This window comes from Sinocyclocheilus anshuiensis, unplaced genomic scaffold (assembly GCF_001515605.1).
Source record: "Sinocyclocheilus anshuiensis isolate Anshui unplaced genomic scaffold, SAMN03320099.WGS_v1.1 scaffold946, whole genome shotgun sequence".
Classification (NCBI taxonomy): Eukaryota; Metazoa; Chordata; class Actinopteri; order Cypriniformes; family Cyprinidae; genus Sinocyclocheilus; species Sinocyclocheilus anshuiensis.
Genome location: NW_015540927.1, coordinates 73,819 through 94,249, shown reverse-complemented (window position 1 = coordinate 94,249; position 20,431 = coordinate 73,819). Strand labels below are relative to the sequence as shown.

At 37.2% G+C, this 20,431-nt stretch overlaps 3 protein-coding genes across 5 annotated transcripts in view; 2 read left to right on the top strand and 1 right to left on the bottom strand.

The window, feature by feature from the left end:
• Nucleotides 1-2,835, top strand: part of LOC107689374 (DNA ligase 3-like) — a 14,525-nt gene extending 11,690 nt beyond the window's left edge. The window contains exons 18-21 of the mRNA XM_016487333.1: nucleotides 189-339; nucleotides 457-554; nucleotides 1,047-1,124; nucleotides 1,522-2,835. Coding sequence (XP_016342819.1) covers nucleotides 189-339; nucleotides 457-554; nucleotides 1,047-1,124; nucleotides 1,522-1,755 — 561 coding nt within the window. The 3' untranslated portion in view covers nucleotides 1,756-2,835. The remainder of the gene's footprint in view (nucleotides 1-188; nucleotides 340-456; nucleotides 555-1,046; nucleotides 1,125-1,521) is intronic.
• Nucleotides 2,836-2,917: 82 nt separating this feature from the next.
• rad51d (RAD51 paralog D) lies at nucleotides 2,918-7,451 on the bottom strand. Of its 3 annotated transcripts, none has more exons than XM_016487335.1 (11): nucleotides 7,266-7,447; nucleotides 7,074-7,164; nucleotides 5,820-5,881; nucleotides 5,545-5,663; nucleotides 4,828-4,909; nucleotides 4,545-4,679; nucleotides 4,282-4,377; nucleotides 4,118-4,208; nucleotides 3,950-4,020; nucleotides 3,155-3,313; nucleotides 2,918-3,041 (listed from the first exon to the last, which is right to left on the bottom strand). In XM_016487335.1, exons 2-11 carry the CDS (start codon nucleotides 7,153-7,155, stop codon nucleotides 2,940-2,942), a joined length of 999 nt encoding a protein of 332 aa, XP_016342821.1. In that variant the 5' UTR covers nucleotides 7,156-7,164; nucleotides 7,266-7,447; the 3' UTR covers nucleotides 2,918-2,939. The 3 variants fall into 3 exon arrangements, with proteins under 3 accessions (XP_016342821.1, XP_016342820.1, XP_016342823.1); XM_016487334.1 differs by having other exon boundaries at nucleotides 7,074-7,161; XM_016487337.1 differs by having other exon boundaries at nucleotides 2,932-3,041; nucleotides 3,950-4,048; nucleotides 7,074-7,161; nucleotides 7,266-7,451.
• Nucleotides 7,452-7,509: 58 nt separating this feature from the next.
• LOC107689376 (transmembrane protein 248-like) overlaps nucleotides 7,510-20,431 on the top strand; it is a 17,719-nt gene continuing 4,797 nt past the window's right edge. The window contains exons 1-5 of the mRNA XM_016487338.1: nucleotides 7,510-7,769; nucleotides 12,087-12,245; nucleotides 12,969-13,254; nucleotides 14,606-14,756; nucleotides 17,482-17,665. Of these exons, the coding sequence (XP_016342824.1) occupies nucleotides 7,767-7,769; nucleotides 12,087-12,245; nucleotides 12,969-13,254; nucleotides 14,606-14,756; nucleotides 17,482-17,665 (783 nt within the window). The 5' untranslated portion in view covers nucleotides 7,510-7,766. The remainder of the gene's footprint in view (nucleotides 7,770-12,086; nucleotides 12,246-12,968; nucleotides 13,255-14,605; nucleotides 14,757-17,481; nucleotides 17,666-20,431) is intronic.

The following is a 20,431-nucleotide window of genomic DNA, read 5'->3' as shown; positions in this document are numbered from 1 at the left end:
ATTTTAATAATCACACTTGGATGTAAGTTGCTATATGAAAGAATAGCTGTTGCTACTTCTGTGTAATTGCAACTTTAAATTATCTTTCTTATAAATGTTTTATTTTTTTTTATGCAAACTATTAGGTTGTGTTGTAAATCAAATATTGGAATCTTTTTTTATTATTATTAATTTGTTTGTTTTTGCAGGAGCTGTATCGTATTTCAAAGGAGAACTGTGATTTTGAGGTGACAGCTGGTCCGTCCAAAACTAGCCAAAATGACAAGAGCTCCTCAGGAGGCGAGAGTGGAGGAAGCTCTCCCTCTATATCTCATGGAGCTTCCACAGCTAACAAGACCAGTAAGCGTTCGCCATGAACAGATCCTGTTTGGTCTATAGTTGTCAAATGTGACACTTGCATCATAAAAGTACCATTAAAAAAAGTTCTTACATTCTGTAATTGTTCCAACTGTTCAGAAAACGGTCATACTCCCAAAGCAAAGGCAGTGAAAACCGAATCATCTTCGCCAGCAGTTAAGAGGAAACTACCCACAGAGAAACAAGATGCCAAGAAGGTTTGTTATTTGATGAACCCATATACTGTATACACTACGGTTCAGAAGTTTAAGATCATGTTTTTGAAAGAAGTCTCTTATGCTCACTGAGGCTATTTGATAAAAAATGCAGTAAAACAGCAGTATTGTGAGAGATTATATTAAAATAGAAAAGTTATTTTAAATTGCAATATTTTAAAATGTAATTTATTCCTGTAATAGCAAAGCTTAATTGTCAGCAGGCATTACTCTAGTCTTCAGTGTCACATGATCCTCCAGAAATCATTTTAATATGATTATTTGATGCGCAAGAAATGTTTTTCATTATTATTAATGTTGAAAACAGTTGTACTGGTTGCTTACTGACCTGAGCTTAACTTGCTGACCCCAAACTTTTAAATGCCAGCGTGTTTTCTTTGAACACAGGCTTAGTCTTTAATGCCATGTCATGGTTCATTTATCCATTATTAGATCATTTCTCTCCTCAAATCCTGTGATCTTGTTCTATTTCAGATAAAAACCGAACCTGTTTACAGCAATGGACAAAGCAAATTGCAGACCGTTCAAACAACTGACACAAAGAATGAAAAGGTTTGTTTTTACCTCTTTTGGTTGCTTTGTACTTAAAGGGATAGTTCACCGAAATATAATAATAATAAAAGACTGTCATCATTAACATTATTTACTCTTGTCGTTCCAAACCTGTGTGACTTGCTTTCAAAAGAAGATATTCTACATAAAGTCTAAACTGTTTTTGTCTATAAAATGAGTCAGTAGGTTCCAAACAGAAGTTATGAGCACTGGACCTCACTGACTAAAAAAAAAGAAAATACATTTTTCAAAGTATCTGCATAAAAATACAAAGTGAGGGGTTGAGTAAATTATGACGGAATATTCATTCTTGGGTGAACTGTTCCTTTTAAAGCTAAAGGGTATAATTTTGCTGATATGATACTTCACCACTAAAACCCTTGCCATCTTCCTGCAGACACTACTGGACATTTTCACAGGTGTGAAGCTCTACCTCCCAGAGTCAGTGCAGGACTTTGAGCAGCTTCGGCGCTACTTCCTAGCTTACGATGGAGATCTGGTGCATGAGTATGACTCCGTTTCAGCCACACATACACTGGGAGAGCCAGAGGACGACAGTCCGGCTCAGAGGGTCACCTCTAACTGGATCTGGGAATGCATCCGAAAGAGGAGGGTGGTTCCTCCAAGCTGAATGAGGTAGAGAGACTGCAGGAAGGACACTACCACTAAGCTCAGGCATTTTGTCCTATAATGACATTGTTCATTACAGAACATTAAACCTATTTCATCAGACCTGCAGCTACAGCATTAATGCTGTCGTTCATGACAGAGTTGAATAAACATTTTTTAAAAGGTGTCACAAACTCATGTTTTTGTTCGCTTTACCACATTGTGGTATTACACACATTGTACTAGAAAACAGTCAGTTTAATAGCTTTTCAAGTTGGTTTTGATATTATTTTTCTCTATGAATTTGCATATTTATAATTTTTAAACTGTTTTCGGTGTCATTGACTAGTGCTGCCACTCATTTCATAAGCATATTCTTGAAAGAGCTCAATACATGTAATGATTTTGATGACTTCATCGTGATAGTGTCATTTATCTGTTTTGAAAAGGATGTTTGTATGGAGTACGCTCTTGGGCACAGGACGATTGATTAACAATACAATAGTAACAGCCATAAGGCATGATTGTGGAATGAATAATTGTGTAGAGTAAATTGGGTAAGAGCCCTCTAGCTGGTAGTAATAATGGTAGCTGGTAATGGTAGTTGTGTGTAATTTCAACTGTTACAATCATTCTAATTAAAACAAGCCTTTTATGAACAAAGAAATTGATTCGTGCCTGAATAGAGTCGGTCTAGCGTGCAATGGGGGAGTGATTGTGTGAGTGTCTGTATAACATGAGGACAATTTTAAGCATTGGATTTGTTCTCCTTGTCTAATCCGGAAGGTGCACTCAGTCATTTTTGGAGTTATACTGACACACAGAGGTGAGATGCAGAATAATGCAAAAAGTATTTTGTTTTTCCATTGAAAATGGTTAGTGGGGTTCATTTTTACTGTTGGTACTGAGGAAAACAAATCTATTTTTAAGAGATAATCATTTCCCAGTTTGATTTAGAAAATAAAAAGATGGCAACTATGCAGTTTTTAACAAAAAAAAAAAAGAATGCAAGTTCTTTTTGACTTCATTAAACAGGACATTTACAAAAGTTAATTAAAAAAAGAACTTATCACTTGTCAAAGACCACAACGGAAACATTTTGTAGAAATAATATACATATTTACACTGACTCTAAATATACCTCCTATATAGTCTGTCTGAAATCAAAAGAAGGACAGCAATTCTTATTGTCACTGAATTTTGTTGTCAGGGTTTACTTCTTTCCTCTAGTTTCCTCTTGCCTGAAATAGAGGTTCTCCTCTCTTCAGACCAGTGACAAAGATCAAACCCCTCTACCAGATGACAAGCCTGATGATAGAAAAAAAACATCAGTAAGTAGAAGTAATGTTCCATGCGTATCCTCTAAGTAAAGACTCTATTGGGTTATTCTTGAAAATCAAGACAATTTTGCCTAAAACCACCTGTCGTGATGATTTGGTCAGAGTTGCGGTTCGTAAGGATGAAGTCCCTGCACCCTCTATTCTCTGCAGGAGCACACGAGTGCGCGGCCCATGACTCCATGACTGTCCTAGTCCAGCCTTCAAATGCCCATTTCCATCTTTGGTCACATGGTTTGTTACCTTCAATGCAAGATTTCACCATATCAGTTTTTATTACAAAGGACAGTCACTGTGAGAAACATGCAACAAGCAAGACCAGTGAATTTACATCACTTTTCCAGTCATTTGTAATTACTGTCAGGATTTTCCAAGTTGTGATGGAACAGGTGTAGCATCTTCCATATTGTGACATCCAAATCAAATGGATTATCGAAAAAGAAAAAAATGCAGGGCGGCGACTTCTATCAAACGGTTGTTGATGGAGGAAAATCAGCTGAATGCAAACTTGCAGCCAATTGTAAGAATTTGGATAATTCCAAATAATAATAATTAGAATAATTAGAATAATAATTCTAAATAATTTGGAGAAGTCTGTCATTTTACAAAATGACAAAAGAAACATCTAGATGGATGAATTGTACTATAAGATCTCACTAAGATCTATAATGTGCATGTACAAAATTTGATGTCAACTTCAAAAATCATTTTATTCTCATTCGCAAAGAGCAACCTTAAAGTGATTAAATATATATTTAAAAAAAAAAAAAAAAAAACTAGCAATATATATTCAGTAGACTCTTCCAGGCCTGGAAACAACCATTTAAAATTCAGTAATATTTCCAGGTTTTCCCTAACAGGAAACAGAAAGGTGCATACCAGTACAGCAATGTTGAAGTCTTTGGCGATCATCTTCAGCTCCCCAGCAACTTGCATCAGCAAGGACATACCTGATGCAAAGCAGCAGCACTGTGACATCTAATGCGTACGATGCTAATTAGAACAGAACATTATGATAGAGTATTATGCAATACTGTAAACAAATACCCTCATTCTGTTTCCCTCCGAGCATGGATGAGAGCACAGCAGAGACTGAATCCACCATCAGCGCTTTGACTGAACCACCTCCAACAGACGCCTAGGGCACATTCAAGAGTTCTGTAACAAATAACCACTTACATCAACAGACCTTTACACAGAATAATACATACCTTCTGAAGGCCATTCGATCTCAGATTTTGAAGACATGCGAGCAAAGAGAAGACATCAAATACTCTCAACACCTTGATTTTTTGAAGTGCCTCCATCTGTATATTGAAAAGGAAAGGACATAACTTCTGTAGCACAGTACGGTACAATACAATATAGTTTAAAGGAATCAACATTGGCACAAATGCTGTTCATTTGCAATAGTTGAACAAACATGATGATACTTGCCTTAGCAAGCACTACTAAGAAATTACACTTTAATCACCTGCTCCTCCATATTAGGGGTCTTGGATTGTAGCATCTGAAGCAGTCGGTTTGCACACATACCCCCCTTTGTGTCAATGTAAAACACAGTCTGCTTCAGCTGGTGGGATATATTAACTGCAACACTAAAACACACCTACAAAGTGATTGAGAGAGACACAGAGCATTATTGAACACTCACCCATTTGCCCACCCAACCCTAATAGGTTATAAAAGCAGGCTGGATTTTGAAATTGTAGAACAGGACCAAGAGACTAAGAAGAGTTTTCAGGACAACAGATCACCTGTGTTTTCCCGCTCCCTGGACTTCCTGCCAGTTCAGTTATTTCCCCTGTGTACAGCCCGGAATCCAACAGCTTATCCAAACTGAAGACAAAACAGCACAGTTTTTCACAGAGCCTTAATACAAAATCCATACATATGCACTACCGTTCAAAATTTTGGGATCAGTAAGATTTTTAAATAACTCAAGTTTGCTGCATTTATTTGATCACAAGTACAGTAAAACCGGTAATATTCGTTAAAAGCAACTGTTTTATATTTTAATGCATTTTAAAATGTTATTTTAATGTAAAGGCAAAGCTGAATTTTCAGCATCATTGCTCCAGTCTTCAGTGTCACATGATCCTTCAGAAATCATTCTAATATGCTGATTTGGTGCTCAAGAAACATTTCTTACCATCAATGTTTAAAAAAAACTAAATGAGCTACTTAATTATTTTCTGGAAACCGTGTTTTTTTTGTGTTTTTTTTCCAGGATTTTGAATTTTTGAAACATTTTCGGGATAAATTTAAAGTTCCACAGAACAGCATTTATTTTAAATAGAAATATTTTGTAACATCATACATTTATTTACTGTCACTTTTGATAAATTTAATGTTTACTTGCTAAATAAAAGTATTAATTACTTTCAAAACATATATACTGACCCCAAACTATTCTATATTATGTTATATTGAATTATATTATATTATGAATCCTCCACATATATGTGTGGGACCTGGGATTGCCGGTGGACAATATTGCTGTGGAGCTCAAGAGCTCCTCATAGAGATCAGCTCCAGAGACGGGAAAAGCTGTGTACTGAGCCAAGAGCACACGCCGAACAGCTACTAGAGCCTAAAATACAACATGGACAGTTTTTAGTTAGTTAACTTTGTTTAGTTTAGTTACACTGTACCTGTGATGGATAGAGGTAAATAAAGGTGAGGCCTGAATAGGCGTTAGCTGAGGTAAGAAAACTGTCACACTAAAAACGAAGTCATTCCCACATACCTTGTAAGACAACGAACACTTTTGTGCAAGTTCTTCTGGGTTACATGAGACAAAGTCCTCAACTGAAAGAATTAAACGTATTATTACAAGGGCACAGGCAGTTATGGAGTAAAGAAAACTTTAATTCCTACAAGGGACAATAGTGCTTGAGCAGCAACAGTACTTCAGTGAATAGTCCTCTCATTATTCATTCATGCCGTTCCAAACCCCGCTGTTATTTTTTTGTTGGAACACACGAGAACTTTCGCAGAATCTTCACTCAGCTCATTTCCATACAACAATTTATAGTTCATAGTCTGACAAACTCAAGTCAAATATTTTTTGTGAGGAACAGACCACAAATTAATTTCAAGAATACCCCCCGAAGCAGTTGAAGCCAAAATAACACGGGTAGTTTGACATGTTTCTGGCATGAATTTCATTATCAAAGCTATCATATGGCTCTAGAAGACTCAGAATATATCTTACTTCATATGGATTTCTTTAATGGTGCTTGTATGGGTTTATTTAGTCATTTTTAAGGCAACATGAAATGAACAATTAATTCTATCTATTTTTAATGCATGTTATTGATCTTATTGTGAACTATATATATGTGCATGCTCATTTTTAACCCTCTAATTCTTTATCAACATGATAAACTAAATCTTTCAGTAAAAACAACAGATTTCTCTCTAGTTGTGTACTGTATCACATACTTCTCCAGTCATTTTGTCCACTTTATCGTTATAATTATAAGGGTAAATGAATAGTAAAGAAAAAAAAAAAGAGATGTGCCTAGAGAAATCATGTAACACTGTAAAATTCCATGCAAAAAAAAATAGAATTGTCCATTTTGATTTCATGGTGACTTTAAAGACTGACAGATATGGTCACCATGATCTATGGTTGTATGAACAGCTATGAGAAGAAAAAACCGTATTTTACGTTTAATGTGGAAAAAAAATAGTTTGGGTTTTGTAACAATGAGTAACGTTAAATAACTACAGAAACATAAAATACAGTGTACAGATATACAGTATATTCCAACACAATAAAGAAGAACCCGATAATTACACAGTAAATAAATCTAATATTAAAGTTAGAATCATTAGTGAGTTTTATTATTATTATTTTACATTTTGAGTAAGATATTACAGTGGTAGATGGTTTAACCTCCTAAAAGCTACTATAGTACATCTTGTTAGTTTAGTAAGGATGAAATGAACTGAAACTACATGTTGCTATGAGTGTTATGATCATTGTCAACAACACCTGTTTTGATATCCTCTGACTGTAAAGCCTTAATGAATTCCTCGTTTACTCCAGGGCAGATCCCTTCTCTCAAGATCACCATGACTCCCTAGACAGAGTTTAAGAACACAATCGACAACAGTGTTGATAAAAAAAGAGATAATAAGAACGCTACGTTAAACATCTAAAAAAAAACAAAATACTTGATCTCACCAGATGGCTAGAAAACCCATCAACACACTTATGTTCTTCACATCAGGGTTCTTTTGGGTGTCTTTACATATTAGGAGACATCTTCATGACTTTTTATTGCCGCCCGCCACATTTCAACACCAGTCAGCGATCAGCGTAATTGACAGGAGAACCGTCCAATCACAGCCTCCGTAGTGTTCCATAAGCCAATGACAGGCTTTCTACTTGTGCTAAGCCCCGCCTCGCGTGATCGGGGCGTGCGTAGAGAAGTGAAAGTAACGCGATTGGTTCGGCTGGTTCCTAAACACAGAAAACATCAGTTTCCGTCAACCAGCAGCTCGCTATAGACGCAAAGGCTAAATAAAACCGTGTTTTGAGAATATAGCGCACCTGCAAATAATGGGAAGGAGTGTTGTGCACTCCTATACCGCTGTCAGCTGTGTGTTTGTCGCTCAGGCCCGTTAGGCCCGAGTCAGTTAGCGTTAGCTGCCTGGAGCTGTCGTTCACGCTCGCGGGGGCAAAATGGTGAGTTTGAGATTTCCAGCTTGCTGTAAGTTAATCGCTTAACAGGTCGTATCTGTGTGGTTGGGGATGGTTGCATAACTAGCTAGCCGCATAGCTGCTCGCGTTGCATGTTGCCAGATTGAGCTGGTTTTGTGAGAGCATTAATACGTGACGTTCAGATCGGAGCTCGCAGCTGGATGTTGGCTGTGTGTCAAAACATAGTGAGTAGCCTGCCTTTACTACATTTATAGGTGTAACAGACCCGCCAGTGATGCTCCACAAATACGTCCTTGATAGATAGCTCACTGGGGTTTGACACACAGCCTTCGTGTAGAATTGACAGCTCGATATGAGCTGCAGACTATGACTAAGAGGTCGAGAGATTCAGGCCATCATCGGCAGCCTAATAAGACCGTATGTGAGCAAATATGATACACGCCAATGAAGCATAACCGAGTGTACCTGCTGGTTAGATCCCTGTCTGTAAAAATAGGGATGCGAATCCTAAGGAACTTAACGATTATTATTCCTTTTTCTTCATAATGATTCTGGCTTATTAACGATTCCTGTTTTACTTATGAGTAAGAAATGTTTGTAAGAAATACTTCCCTCAACAGTCTGTTGCCAAGACGTGAGTGCAGAAATCAGTTTAACACTGCGAAATTCCATAAAAATTAAAGCTGCAAGCAGCGTTGAAGGGGCCCTCGGAGCCACCTCCACCCGGTGGCCTCAGAAAAACAGTGAAAGGAGGGCAATATGCATTTAAAGTGGTAAATATAGGAGGAATGTCCAAGTCATTTATATGTGCCAAACTTCCTGGTGGTGCTATGACTATAACTGAATATTGGCATGTAGATGTCTTCAGGCCAGGACTTTTTTTCAAACATGTGAAGTTTGGTGCAGATTGGACATTGCATATTTCAACATATTTCAGTTTCAGTCATTTCCTGTTGCCAGCAGGTGGCGCTATGACTATAAGTGAAAATGGGCATGTAGATCTCTTCAGGTCAGGAGTCTTATCAAACGTTTGAATTTTGGGGCAGATCGGACATTGTATGGCTGCGTTACAACAGCGTCATTTTCCATAGTGAAACATCGAACTTTGTCAGGCTGCCACGGACACGCCCTTTAACAAAAACTCAAGATCTTCGCAATTTAACATCGCAAAGACCTTTAGATTAGACTGACCAAATATAATGATGTCATTAAATCTCTAGGAGGAGTTCGTTACAGCGTAAAACATGCCACTTCCTGTTGGCAGCAGGTGGCGCTTTGACTACAACTGAGGATGGGCATGTGTTCAGGACAGGACTCTTATCAAATATGTGAAGTTTGGGGTAGATCAGACATTGTATGCCTGAGTTACAGCAACGTCCTGTTTCATGGCGAAACATTAAAATTTGTCAGGCCACCAGGGACACGCCCTTCAACGAAAACTCAAGATCTTCGCAATTTAGCATCGCAAAGGCCTCACCACCAAATTTGAAGATGATCGGATTAAAACTGTAGGAAATGGCAAAAAAATCGTAGAGGAAATTCAAAATGGCTGACTTCCTGTTGCGTTTAGGACTTTTTGCTCCAAGATACTTTTTTATAGGTATTGGGACATTACATTCATGTAGCAAATTTCACATAGGTGAAGCATAGCGGGAGGGGCGCTTCGTTGAAATTTTATAGGTGTTGCTGTCGAGCCATTTTGCCACACCCAATTCTGAAATCCATATTAGATTTCAAATTTTCACCAGTTTTGTGAGTTTTGGTGCATGTTTAGGCTCTCAAAAATGCAATTCACTTTGGAGAAGAAGAAGAAGAATAGGGTGCACAGGCCCTAAAAATAAGAATTGTCCATTTTGATTTCATGGTGACTTTAAAGACTAACAGACATGGTCACCATGATCTATGGTTGTATGAACAACTATGAGAGGATTAAGCTTCTTTTGCGTTTCATATGGGGGAAAAAATATTTTGGGTTTGGAACAATTTGGGATGAGTAAATAACTACAGAAACATAAAATACACCATATACTGTATATATTCCAACACAATGAAGAAGAACCCAAGACAATTGCACAGTAAACATACAAAAAAGAATTATTAATAAGAATTATTATTTTTTGTATTTAAAAAAAAAAAAATGCTAGTTAGACCCCTCTCTGTGAAAATGGGGATGCGAATCGTAAGCAACTTTGCGATTCTGATTCTGATTCTGATTCTGATTCTACTTCTACATTACGTTTCCTTTACTACTTATGAGGAAGAAATATTTGTAAAAATACTTCCCTCAACAGTGTTGTCAATTCTTGAGATAATTTCTGGTTAAGCAACAAATATAGGACCTAACAAATCAGAGATACTATTTATGAAATTCTTGTAAAAGGTGTATTTACACAGATTGTTTAAATGTATAGTTGACCCAAAAATTTAAATTACCCCATGATTATATATATATATATATTTTTTAAAAATGTCCTGGCTCTTCCAAGCTTTATAATGGCATTGAATGGTGATCAAGATTTTGAATCAAAATAAAGTGCATCCATCCATCATAAAAATTGCTACACATGGAATCGATGCGTTTGTGTAAGAAAAAAATCCATATTTAAAACTTTATAAACCGTAATCTCTAGCTTCCGCTAACTGTTGTAAGTGCGTTCACGAGACAGTTGCGTCCCAGCAGATGACGTAGGTGTAGTGTAAGCTCTGGTGAGAATATGCTAGTCTCGCGAGAACTCATTTTGGCTTATATCGAAATCCTCCGACATTTTTCTTTACAAATCCTCATTTTGTACAACAAATTCATGACTGGTGTTTTGTTTTGCTCTCTCCTCTGCGCTTCTGCATTCGTCACTTCTCACCGGAGCTTAGGCTATGCCTACGTCATACACTGGGACGCCACTGTCTCGTGAACGCGTGTACAACGGTTAGCGGAAGCTAGAGATTACGGTTTATAAAGTTTTAAATATGGATATTTTTCTTACACAAACACATCGCTTCACTTCAGGAGGACTTTATTATCCCCTGGTGCTGTGTGGAGCACATTTCATGATGGATGGACGCACTTTATTTTGCTTCAAAATCTTGACCACCATTTAAGTGAGTAAATCATGGGGTGATATTCATTTTTGGGTGAGCTATCCCTTTAATGGCATTCCACAGACTTTTAGAGGTGGCATATATGTAATCAGTAGTTGGCCATAATTATATAAACTTACATAGATACCAAAGTGCAGTCAACTGTAAAACTATATTGCGCTACAAATCTCCACCAATCAGAGAATCGCGACAAGCAAGTTTGAAGTAACATCAACTTACTACAGCCTTTGTTGATCATAATGCCAAATTTTACAAAATGGGATTACAAATGCATAACCATTTGTATGATTTTTTTTTTCATAAAATATATGTGAATAATTATACGTCACTCACTGAATTAAATTAAATATTGAGGAGATCGTGTAATGAAGAATGCATGTCCAAGAAACATTAATGGAACTGAACATCACAAGAAAAATTTGGGTCCAATATTTAAAAGAAAAAAATGATAGATGGTTGACGTTGGTGATTTTATTTTCATATTCAAAATACAGCCCTTAGGATGGAAGTGTATGCTTCAGCTCATGATAATCTGTGGTTGTGTTACATATGTTGCATAATGCACAAACCGGCATGAGCTTGTAATCCATGCCACACTTTTGCTTCTGCAAGTTAAAGAAAAATGAAAAGAGGTTTCTTGATGGTGGCAAGATTTAGATTATAGTATTGTCTCCTTACTCTTTTTGTTAACTCATATATTCAACCGTTGTTTGTTTGAGCTTGTTCTAGTATGTGTGTGGGGTGTGTCATTTCTGCTTGCATTTCGACCCTAAACTGTTTGACAGTATATCTGGTTGTTTTCAACACAATTGAGTTCTAGTCCTCTAATTATTTTTAAGCTGCAATAATATTTGATTTTGTAATGATTAATCCTTGTTGATATATTGATATTGTGCTTCAGAAGCAAGACTTAGAATCAAGATCTGCCATTGACTAGTGTTTAAGTATATACATGTGTCTTAATGACTGTAAAGCAAGTTGTGAAACTTCACAGTTCAGCTCTTGTAATACACTGAAGTGACGAGAGAACAAACAAATTAATAAGACCCAAATATTGACTTGGAGCCATATGTTAGTGCTTAGCAAACCTTTGTGCCTTACAGGTAGGATTAAGAACACAAACCGGTTCTTATTCAGAAGATGACAGAAGTTAATTGGAATTTACTTCTAGTAAACTCAAAGCCAGTGTTGATGTAGGTGAAAGTTTCCCTAAGCTTGAGAGACTTCTTTTTCCTCTTATTGCAGGTGGTGTTGTTGAATCCACTGGAGAATCTAAAGACCTACATAAGTAACCGTCCACCGCTGGTCATTTTTATGGTCAGCGTCAGTGCTGTGGCTATCGCTTTCCTCACTATAGGATACTTCTTTAAGATCAAGGAGATTAAATCACCTGAAATGACTGAGGTAGGAAATAACTTGGTTTAGCTCAAATGCGTGAGCTGTGAACCTTTGAAAATACTTGAGAATGTAATAGTTAATAATTAGTAGACAAGTGTTATTTTAGTATTATTTTTATACTATTGTTGTATTTATTGATATTTTGAATGAACTTTTTATACTTTCAGTTTTAATTTTAATCGTAGTTTTAAGTTTTAGTAATGTAATTTTTCTATTTCTGTAATTTAATTTTTATAATTCTATATATAGCTTTATTTTCATTTGATTTTAGTTTTAGTAATTTTATTTTTAATTTATTTTAGTTAGTCATCAAGCAACATTTCTTTTTTTTTCCTTTTTTTTTAGTTTTTGATCTAATTATATTTTATTTTATTTCAGTTACCGAAAATTATTTCTACTATAAGAAGTTTGCAGTTCCTTGATGGCAAACTATATACATTTGAATGTGTACAGCTATATCATTTAGTGGGGAAAGACAATTGAAACAAGATTGTTTAAAGAACACACTTAATTTAATTAATTTTTTATTTTTTCAATCTAATATTATGTTGTAATTTATTTCAGCTTTGTGTTTTTAAATAGTTTCAGTTAATAATGACAACACTGTAGTAGACATACAGGTATGAGAATGCATGTTCGCCTGGGCATTAATATTGATCAGGAAATGCTGGAGATAAACTTCACATTGGAATTGATCACTTTTGTCATTTTTTTTTTGTTTCCCTCTAGGATTGGAACACCTTCCTTCTCCGATTCAACGAGCTTGACTTTTGCATCTCAGAAAACGAGACCCTCAAGCACAGCTTGAATGAGTCAATCTCTCCAGAGAGCACAGTGACCAGCAGTCAACCGCGATCCAGCACCCAGTCACCACCCCTGCTGGAGGACCCAGGTCCGATCAACATCTCTGTGCCCATCACATTGACACTGGATCCGCTGAGGCCATTTGGGGGCTACTCACGCAATATTACCCACCTTTATGCCAGTGTGCTTGGGCAGCAAGTTGGCCTTGCTGGTATGTCTCTATTTTTTTTTCCTGTGTGTGGGTTTTTGGTGGAAATTTAACTTGGACGTGTGCCATATGATAACATACCTCCATGCGGTCATTGATTTTATCAGCTTTTTTTTTTTTGGCTGTTTTTCCACATAGACTGTTTCCCAACTTGCATATTTGTACTGTGCACTAAGAAGTTTGCAGTTCCTTGATTGGAGACTACCTATGTTTGAATGCGTACAGTTCTGAAACATTAAAGTGTGACAAACATGCAAAAAAATGAGAAATCAGGAAGGGGGCCAACACTTTTTCACACCACTGTATATCCTTCAGTGGGGAAGACCATTAAAACACACTTATGTTTAAATAACATCCTCAAATCATAGATGAAATCGGACAATAATGATATCATACATTTAGCTTATTCAGTTGAAATCATGCTAAAAATAAAACTGGTCTGGCTAACGTGTATGTACGCTTTAAAGAAAATGCATTTTCAAGATGCAAATCAGTTAGAAAGTTATCATACTGGCACATCTCTTCCTTATGCTGTGTCTGATGCACTATCATGAAATTGTGTCTTGACCCACAGAACATGAACTTAACTTTCTGATTCATATTTATATGTAAAACAGCCATGGCACCTTCTTTGTGGCATACATTCTCAATCTCCCCTCTCCCTCTAGAGAAAAACCCAAACCCAGAACCAAACCCAGACGTCTTTATTGTTACACGTTGAATTGTGGGCAGTATTAGCTGAAAAGGAATTTATGGATGCAAACATTGAAACTCAAAATAATATAACATCCAGGCATATTTGGTGTGCTATTTCACATACACTACCATTCAGAAGTTCAGGGCCAACGTTATGCTCAACAAGGCTGCATTTATTTGATGAACAAAGTTTGAAAGAACAGCATTTATTTGAAATGGAAATGTTTATAACTTGAAAATCTTTTGTAACAAATGTCATCACATTAATTTCCCTGATCTTACTAACCTCATATTTTAATAGTAATGTACAACATATTATGATTACATTATATTACTTCTCAAACGAGAAAGCCCTACAGTAGACTGCTGTAGTGAAATTTACAGTGAGCATGTTTAGGAATTTTAAGCAGAATTCAGCCTGGTTGACCTTGTCTATTTTAGTTTAACAGATCAGATTGGAAAGTTTTTTTTCCTCCTCTCTCCTGGTGTTGTGGCTGAACGTAGTCCAGTTAAAACAATGGTCCATTGTGCACAAAGGGATAACAATGGGAGAGAGGCCGAGCTGAATACCTTATAGATACCACTTGCAGGCACATCTAAGCTTCCTTTGTTTTGCAGAACATGCTGACACTGTGTGGGTGTGTTTGTGTCATTAAAGGCAGAGAGGCCCATGAAGAGATGAACATCACTTTCACTCTGCCGGTAGCCTGGAACTCAGATGACTGCGTTCTGCATGGTCGTTGTGAGCAGATGGTCTTCAGCACCTGTCTGACCATCACAGCAGCAAGTAATGTCTTCCCAGTCACAGTGTAAGTGTCCATACAAACATATGTCCCAAAATCACCTCAATTTGTTTTGTGTATACTTTTTACTTCTATATCAGGATGTCTATCCACTTGTCTTCTGTAGGGTTGCAGGGATGCTGGAAGATTTTAGAAATATCAGTAAATATTAGTAATATTTGTTCTAGCATTCAGAAGGAAAGCTCTCTTTCACTAAGTTGAGCCAGATAAGTAGATGTGGATAAATTTAAAAAATAAGATTTTATATATAGTGGATATGCATGTTTTAGTCATCTAATATGCCTGGTATGATGGGCTTTTTGTAAATATATGGGCTTTTTGCCATAGGTTCTCATCTGTGTATTTTCTCTGTAAATTTGTTTATGTGTGTGCTGAGCAACTAAGACAGGGGTGGCGAACGTCAGTCCTGGAGAGCTGCAGCCCTGCAGAGTTTTGCTTCAACCCTAATCAAACACACCTGAACAAGCTAATCAAGGTCTGAAGGGTTACTAGAAAGCTACAGGCAGGTGAGTTTTAATTAGGGTTGGAGCTGTACTCTGCAGGGCTGCGGCTCTCCAGGACCGGAGTTCGCCACCGCTGAGCTAAGACATCCAAAATGAGTTTAAAGGGATAAATCACCCAAAAATGAAAATTTGCGGTTATTTTACTCACTCTCAGGCCATCCCAGATGTAGTTTTTTTTTTCTTTAGTAGAACAGCAAAGAAAATTTTTTATTTAAACCATGGTCCTTGGTGATTTATAAAATTCAAGTCAACGGCTTCTGGCACTTGAGAGTCGAAAAAGCATACACAGGCGAGACGAAATTAATACCTGTGGCTCCTGCCGATATATTGAGGTCTGATGAAGCAAAACGATTGATCTGTGCAAGAAAACTGAAGATTATTTACAACATTTTTACCTGTAATCCATAGCCTCAGGCAAACAGTCTGGAGTGATGTCCAGTTTGCAAACGAATCATTGTTCTGAACCGGTTCTTTAAAGTGAACTGGATGAACCAGTTCACCAAATTGGACTGAACCATCTGAAACAATTTGCAGCCCGAGCAGCACAGATCTACAAGTTACTCAATCAAAACTCACTTTCGGACATGACTGACAGTCACTCTGACTCGAAATGATCCAATAAACCAGCATATATGATGCTGGTTTTTGCCAGCTCATTCAGGGTTCCAGTTACTCCCAACAGTACACTGAACTGAGGAAAAGGTTCACTTGAACTGGAAAACTGAGTTGATGATAAAAGCATGCATGAAATTAACACTTAAAGGGTTAGTTCACCCCAAAATGAAAATTCTGTCATTAATTACTCTCCCTCATGTCGTTCCAAACCCGTAAGACCTCCGTTCATCGTCGGAACATTAATTACTCAAGGCTCAGAAACGTAGCAAGGACATCAGTAAAACAGTCCATGTGACATCAGTGGTTCAACTTCAATTTTGCGAAGCTATGAGCATACTTTTTATGCGCAAAGAAAACAAAAATGACTACTTTATTCAACAATTCTTCTCCCCCGAGTTACCGTCTTCCGCCATTTTGGAGAGTATCACAACGCATACGCACGCTTTACCCTAAGTGTAAACAACGCTGATTACGCAGATTACGTTCATGCTTGCGCTTTCCCCCCTAACGTAAACAACGCCGATTACATTCTTGGGTACTCTCCAAAATGGCAGAAGATCTAACTCGGGGGAGAAGAATTGTTAAATTATTTTTGTTTTCTTTGCACACAAAAAGTATTCTCGTAGCTTCGCAAAATTGAAGTTGAACCACTGATGTCACATGGACTGTTTTACCGATGTCCTTGCTACAGTTCTGTCTGGGAACATTTCAGTTGCGTTGCTGTCTATGGAGGGTCAGAGAGATCTCAGATTCCATCAAAAATATCTTAATTTGTGTTCCGAAGATGAACGGAGGTCTTACGGGTTTTGAACGACATGAGGGTGAGTAATTAATGACAGTATTTTCATTTTGGGGTGAACTAACCCTTTAAATGAAGAGGAGAAATTAAAGTTTTATGGTTTCTCATAGTTAATGTAAAAAGGGTGAGTTGATTAAGACTAGTTTATTCACTTTATATGCTTTAGACATGTAAAACATCCACATTTCACATCATTATTGGGTGTTTTAATAATGTAATTGCATATATGTGACATCATTGCATGATTACGTAAACAAAGTGATGAATCGGTTATTTGAACCAGTTCATTGAAGCGAACTGTCTGAAAGAACCTGCTCACTGAAAAGATTCCCTGTTTGCCTGAGGCTATGAATTACAAGTAATAATGTTGTAAATGTTCATTTTCTTGTACAGACCAATCGTTTCGCTTCATCACACCTCAATATATTGTCAGGAGTCACTGGTATTAATTTTGTCTTGCCTGATATGCTTTTTTGACTCTTAAGTGCCGGTAGCTACTGACTTGCATTTTACGAATCACCATGGTTCAGCTAAAAATCTTCTTTACTCTTCTACTGAAGAAAAAGTCACCTACATCTTGGATGGCCTGAGGGTGAGTAAATGACAACAAATTTTCATTTTTGGGTGAACTATTCCTTTAACTGACCCAGAAAGCCAAAGCAAAACAAAAAGAACATACACAGAGGGCACATAGTTGACTTGCAGCATAGTGCAAATTTGTGTTACATAACTGAGGCTAGTTTTAAGGGTCCTAATTGGAGTTTCCTTCATCTAGAATGAGTAATTCATGCCTTGGTTTGATAATCCTCTGCAGGCAGCCACCTCACTGTGTCCCAGAGACCTACAGCAATGCCACATCCTCGTACAAGATTTTCACCACAGCACGAGATTCAGAAACTAAGTACACACTGGAGTACAATCCGTTTTGGTGTTACAAAGGTGCCATTGGGAAGGTGTATCACACACTGAATCCCAAGCTCACTGTCATCGTTCCAGATGTGAGTGTTTCAGCAATGATATTCAAACGTCTGTGTAATTTTCAAATGCCTTGTGAAAGTACAGTACTAATGTATAGCAGACAAAACACCCTAGCAACCACATAGCAACACACACACGCACACAAAAAACACTTAAGGCCTGTTCATACCTGGTATTACAAAACATTTTCCAGATCACAAGTGGTCAGCCGAGCCGCATTACTGTTTTAAAAAAAGTTGCCAGCCACTGCCAGCATTTTTGATAATTTTCACAAAACTTTCATGGCCCCCAGAACATTTTGTTTTATGAATATCTGAACATGCAATATGTCAAAAGAAAGAACAGAGACTCTGCCTTTAAACAAACAAACAAAGAAAAAAAAGCCCTGTTATATTCTAGCTTCATGCATTCTTTTATCAATATTTGAATGGGGGCAAGTTTCATTAACCCTTTAAACCCAAGGTGTACCGCCGGCGGTAAAATGTGCTGTTCACACAGGTAATGACGTTCCGTCTTTTTACTGGTAAAGTGCCATTCACACATCACTTTCAAAATATTGGTAACTACTGAACTATCAACCTTTTTTCTGAACGCGGAATTCTCGCTGGAACGATGCTTTACATTTGCAGTCTCTGGTGTTTCTAGTCAAATTGACGTATTTTCCGAGGCGATAACATAACATTAAACCTATGAAAATGGTTTTAAAAAGCACATGGCACCATAGATTCATCACTTTACAGTGTCGCATTGACCGTCTTTTTTGCAGTAACTCACCTGTCATGGTTTAGTGAGTGGGTAGATGAAGCGATGCGAGGTTAGCTGCATTGAAAACAGATGAAGGCACATATATACAGCTCCCGATCAGGGCGAAGTTTGAGGGATTTTGTCCACAATATGATAAGTGCACACTTTATTTTAACACATTATTTTATTATTTCACACACGGTATTTTAACTTAAGTGCTGCAAGCCATGCTCGCTTTTACATGTTGTTGCTTTATCTGAGTCAATGTTATGATATATATTCGCGGAAAAAAATCGAACCGTACGGTTCTCCACACACGGTTCGGCACGTGCTAGGACCGCGGTTCAACTTAAATCTGACAACGCATGTGAGACCTGAACAGCACACGTTGATATCTGTGTTTAAACTAAACTCATTTAAGCTTTGCCCGTTTAAACATTTAAGAGCCAGAGGATGCGAGCTCGCACGCGCAGAGAGAAGATTTGTGCGTGCACTCATCCGAAGTGCGCAAACCCACGCCTCAGAACACGCTCAAATATTAAGCTGTCTCTGAAGTATTGTGTTTAAATGGACAAATTCACACAAAAATGGTCAAAATGCCTGTCTTGGTAAGTATCCTATAGCAGACATAGCCGGCTGAACGTAGTGTATCAGTGCATTCTCTTAAAGTGACAGCACTATTAATCAAACAGCAACAACAACAGAAATCACTCACTGCTCTTGATTGAATAGCTTTTGTAACTTTAATAAAGATTAATCTTTAATTTATACAGTGAAATATGCAATGCTGTTTTACAATTCATTACTTTATTCAATTTCTGTACCTAAAAACTAATGTTAGACCTACCTAAAAAAACCCTGAAAGTCACTGTTTATTTTATTTGTATCTTTACTCTATTGTATTTATTTGTGCTGTTGCTTGTAGTTAGATAGATTATTCTTATTTCTTTATTTTTATTTGACCGTATAGTTTTTGCCTAAACATAGCACATACCGAACCGATGCAATGAAGTGAAAACAACAGACAGTTTTTAAAGAGATTCGCTTTTTCTGACATAAGTGAATAAAATAATCTTGTCTGAAGACAAGATCATCGTGATTAGCTGTTCTGTCATAAGCGACAAGAGCGAATCAAATAATAGGATACAAACGGGCTGATAAGGTCAGAGCAGAGTGATGGCCAGCTTGTCCCTAGACACAGTTCTAATAACTTTTGCCTGAGAAGATTTTGCTGCTTCATTTCGGAAGATTAACTTTTCCCTTCTTTATTCTTCATAACCCGAGAATGCGGCGACACATGCCTGGGGTTACGCCGCAGAAACGGTGCAGTGAATTATAGTTTGAAAGGCTGCGCGTTCGGCTGTACACATACGCTGAGCCGCTTCAGACAGCTCACCAGTAGTGCTTCAACGGACGAAAACACACACACAATTATATCAAAATACGCGGTTTTGGCGAGTTACCTTGTAAACGTAGCCTTAAATGAGTTATAAAGTCTTAAATAACCGTAAAGAGTTGGGAGAAAATCGGATATGTGTCAGATCCATAGACTGTATCCGCGTCATGTGCATCAGGTTTTAAAGAGACAGCGCTGATTTTAAAGAGAAACCTGCTGAAGCCTGTCATTGATGTAAATCAAAGAACAAAAGAAAAAGAGAAATCCTTGGACTGTTCTAGTCGCTGATTAACTTTTTTAGCTTGAATAAAGATTAATATGTATAGTTTATGTGAAGATTGTTTTAAAATCACTTAAATTAAAAGTTGTTATATATTTCAGAGCCTATTAAATGTTAAAAATAATGGCTTTCAATTATACTGTAATGTTGAATGGCTATAATTAATAGGGAAAATGCACCAGCAGGACAAATTAAAAACATTGTAAATATGTTTAGTTATTGTAGTAGTAATAACTGCCTGTAAATTTTATCATGTCACCGGCCATTGGCAGGTGTGGCAAAAAGTTAGTTTTAGGCCCTGTGTCTGTCTGTCTATCTATCTATCTATCTATCTATCTATCTATCTATCTATCTATCTATCTATCA

Coding starts and splice junctions, on each gene's coding strand:
- rad51d (XM_016487335.1), bottom strand. CDS start 7,155: ATGGTGATCTTGAGAGAAGGGATCTGCCCTGGAGTAAACGAGGAATTC. Junction 5,882..7,073: donor GTCAGAGGATATCAAAACAG/GTGTTGTTGACA, acceptor TAATTCTTTCAG/TTGAGGACTTTGTCTCATGT. Junction 4,680..4,827: donor CAGGGAGCGGGAAAACACAG/GTGATCTGTTGT, acceptor ATCACTTTGTAG/GTGTGTTTTAGTGTTGCAGT.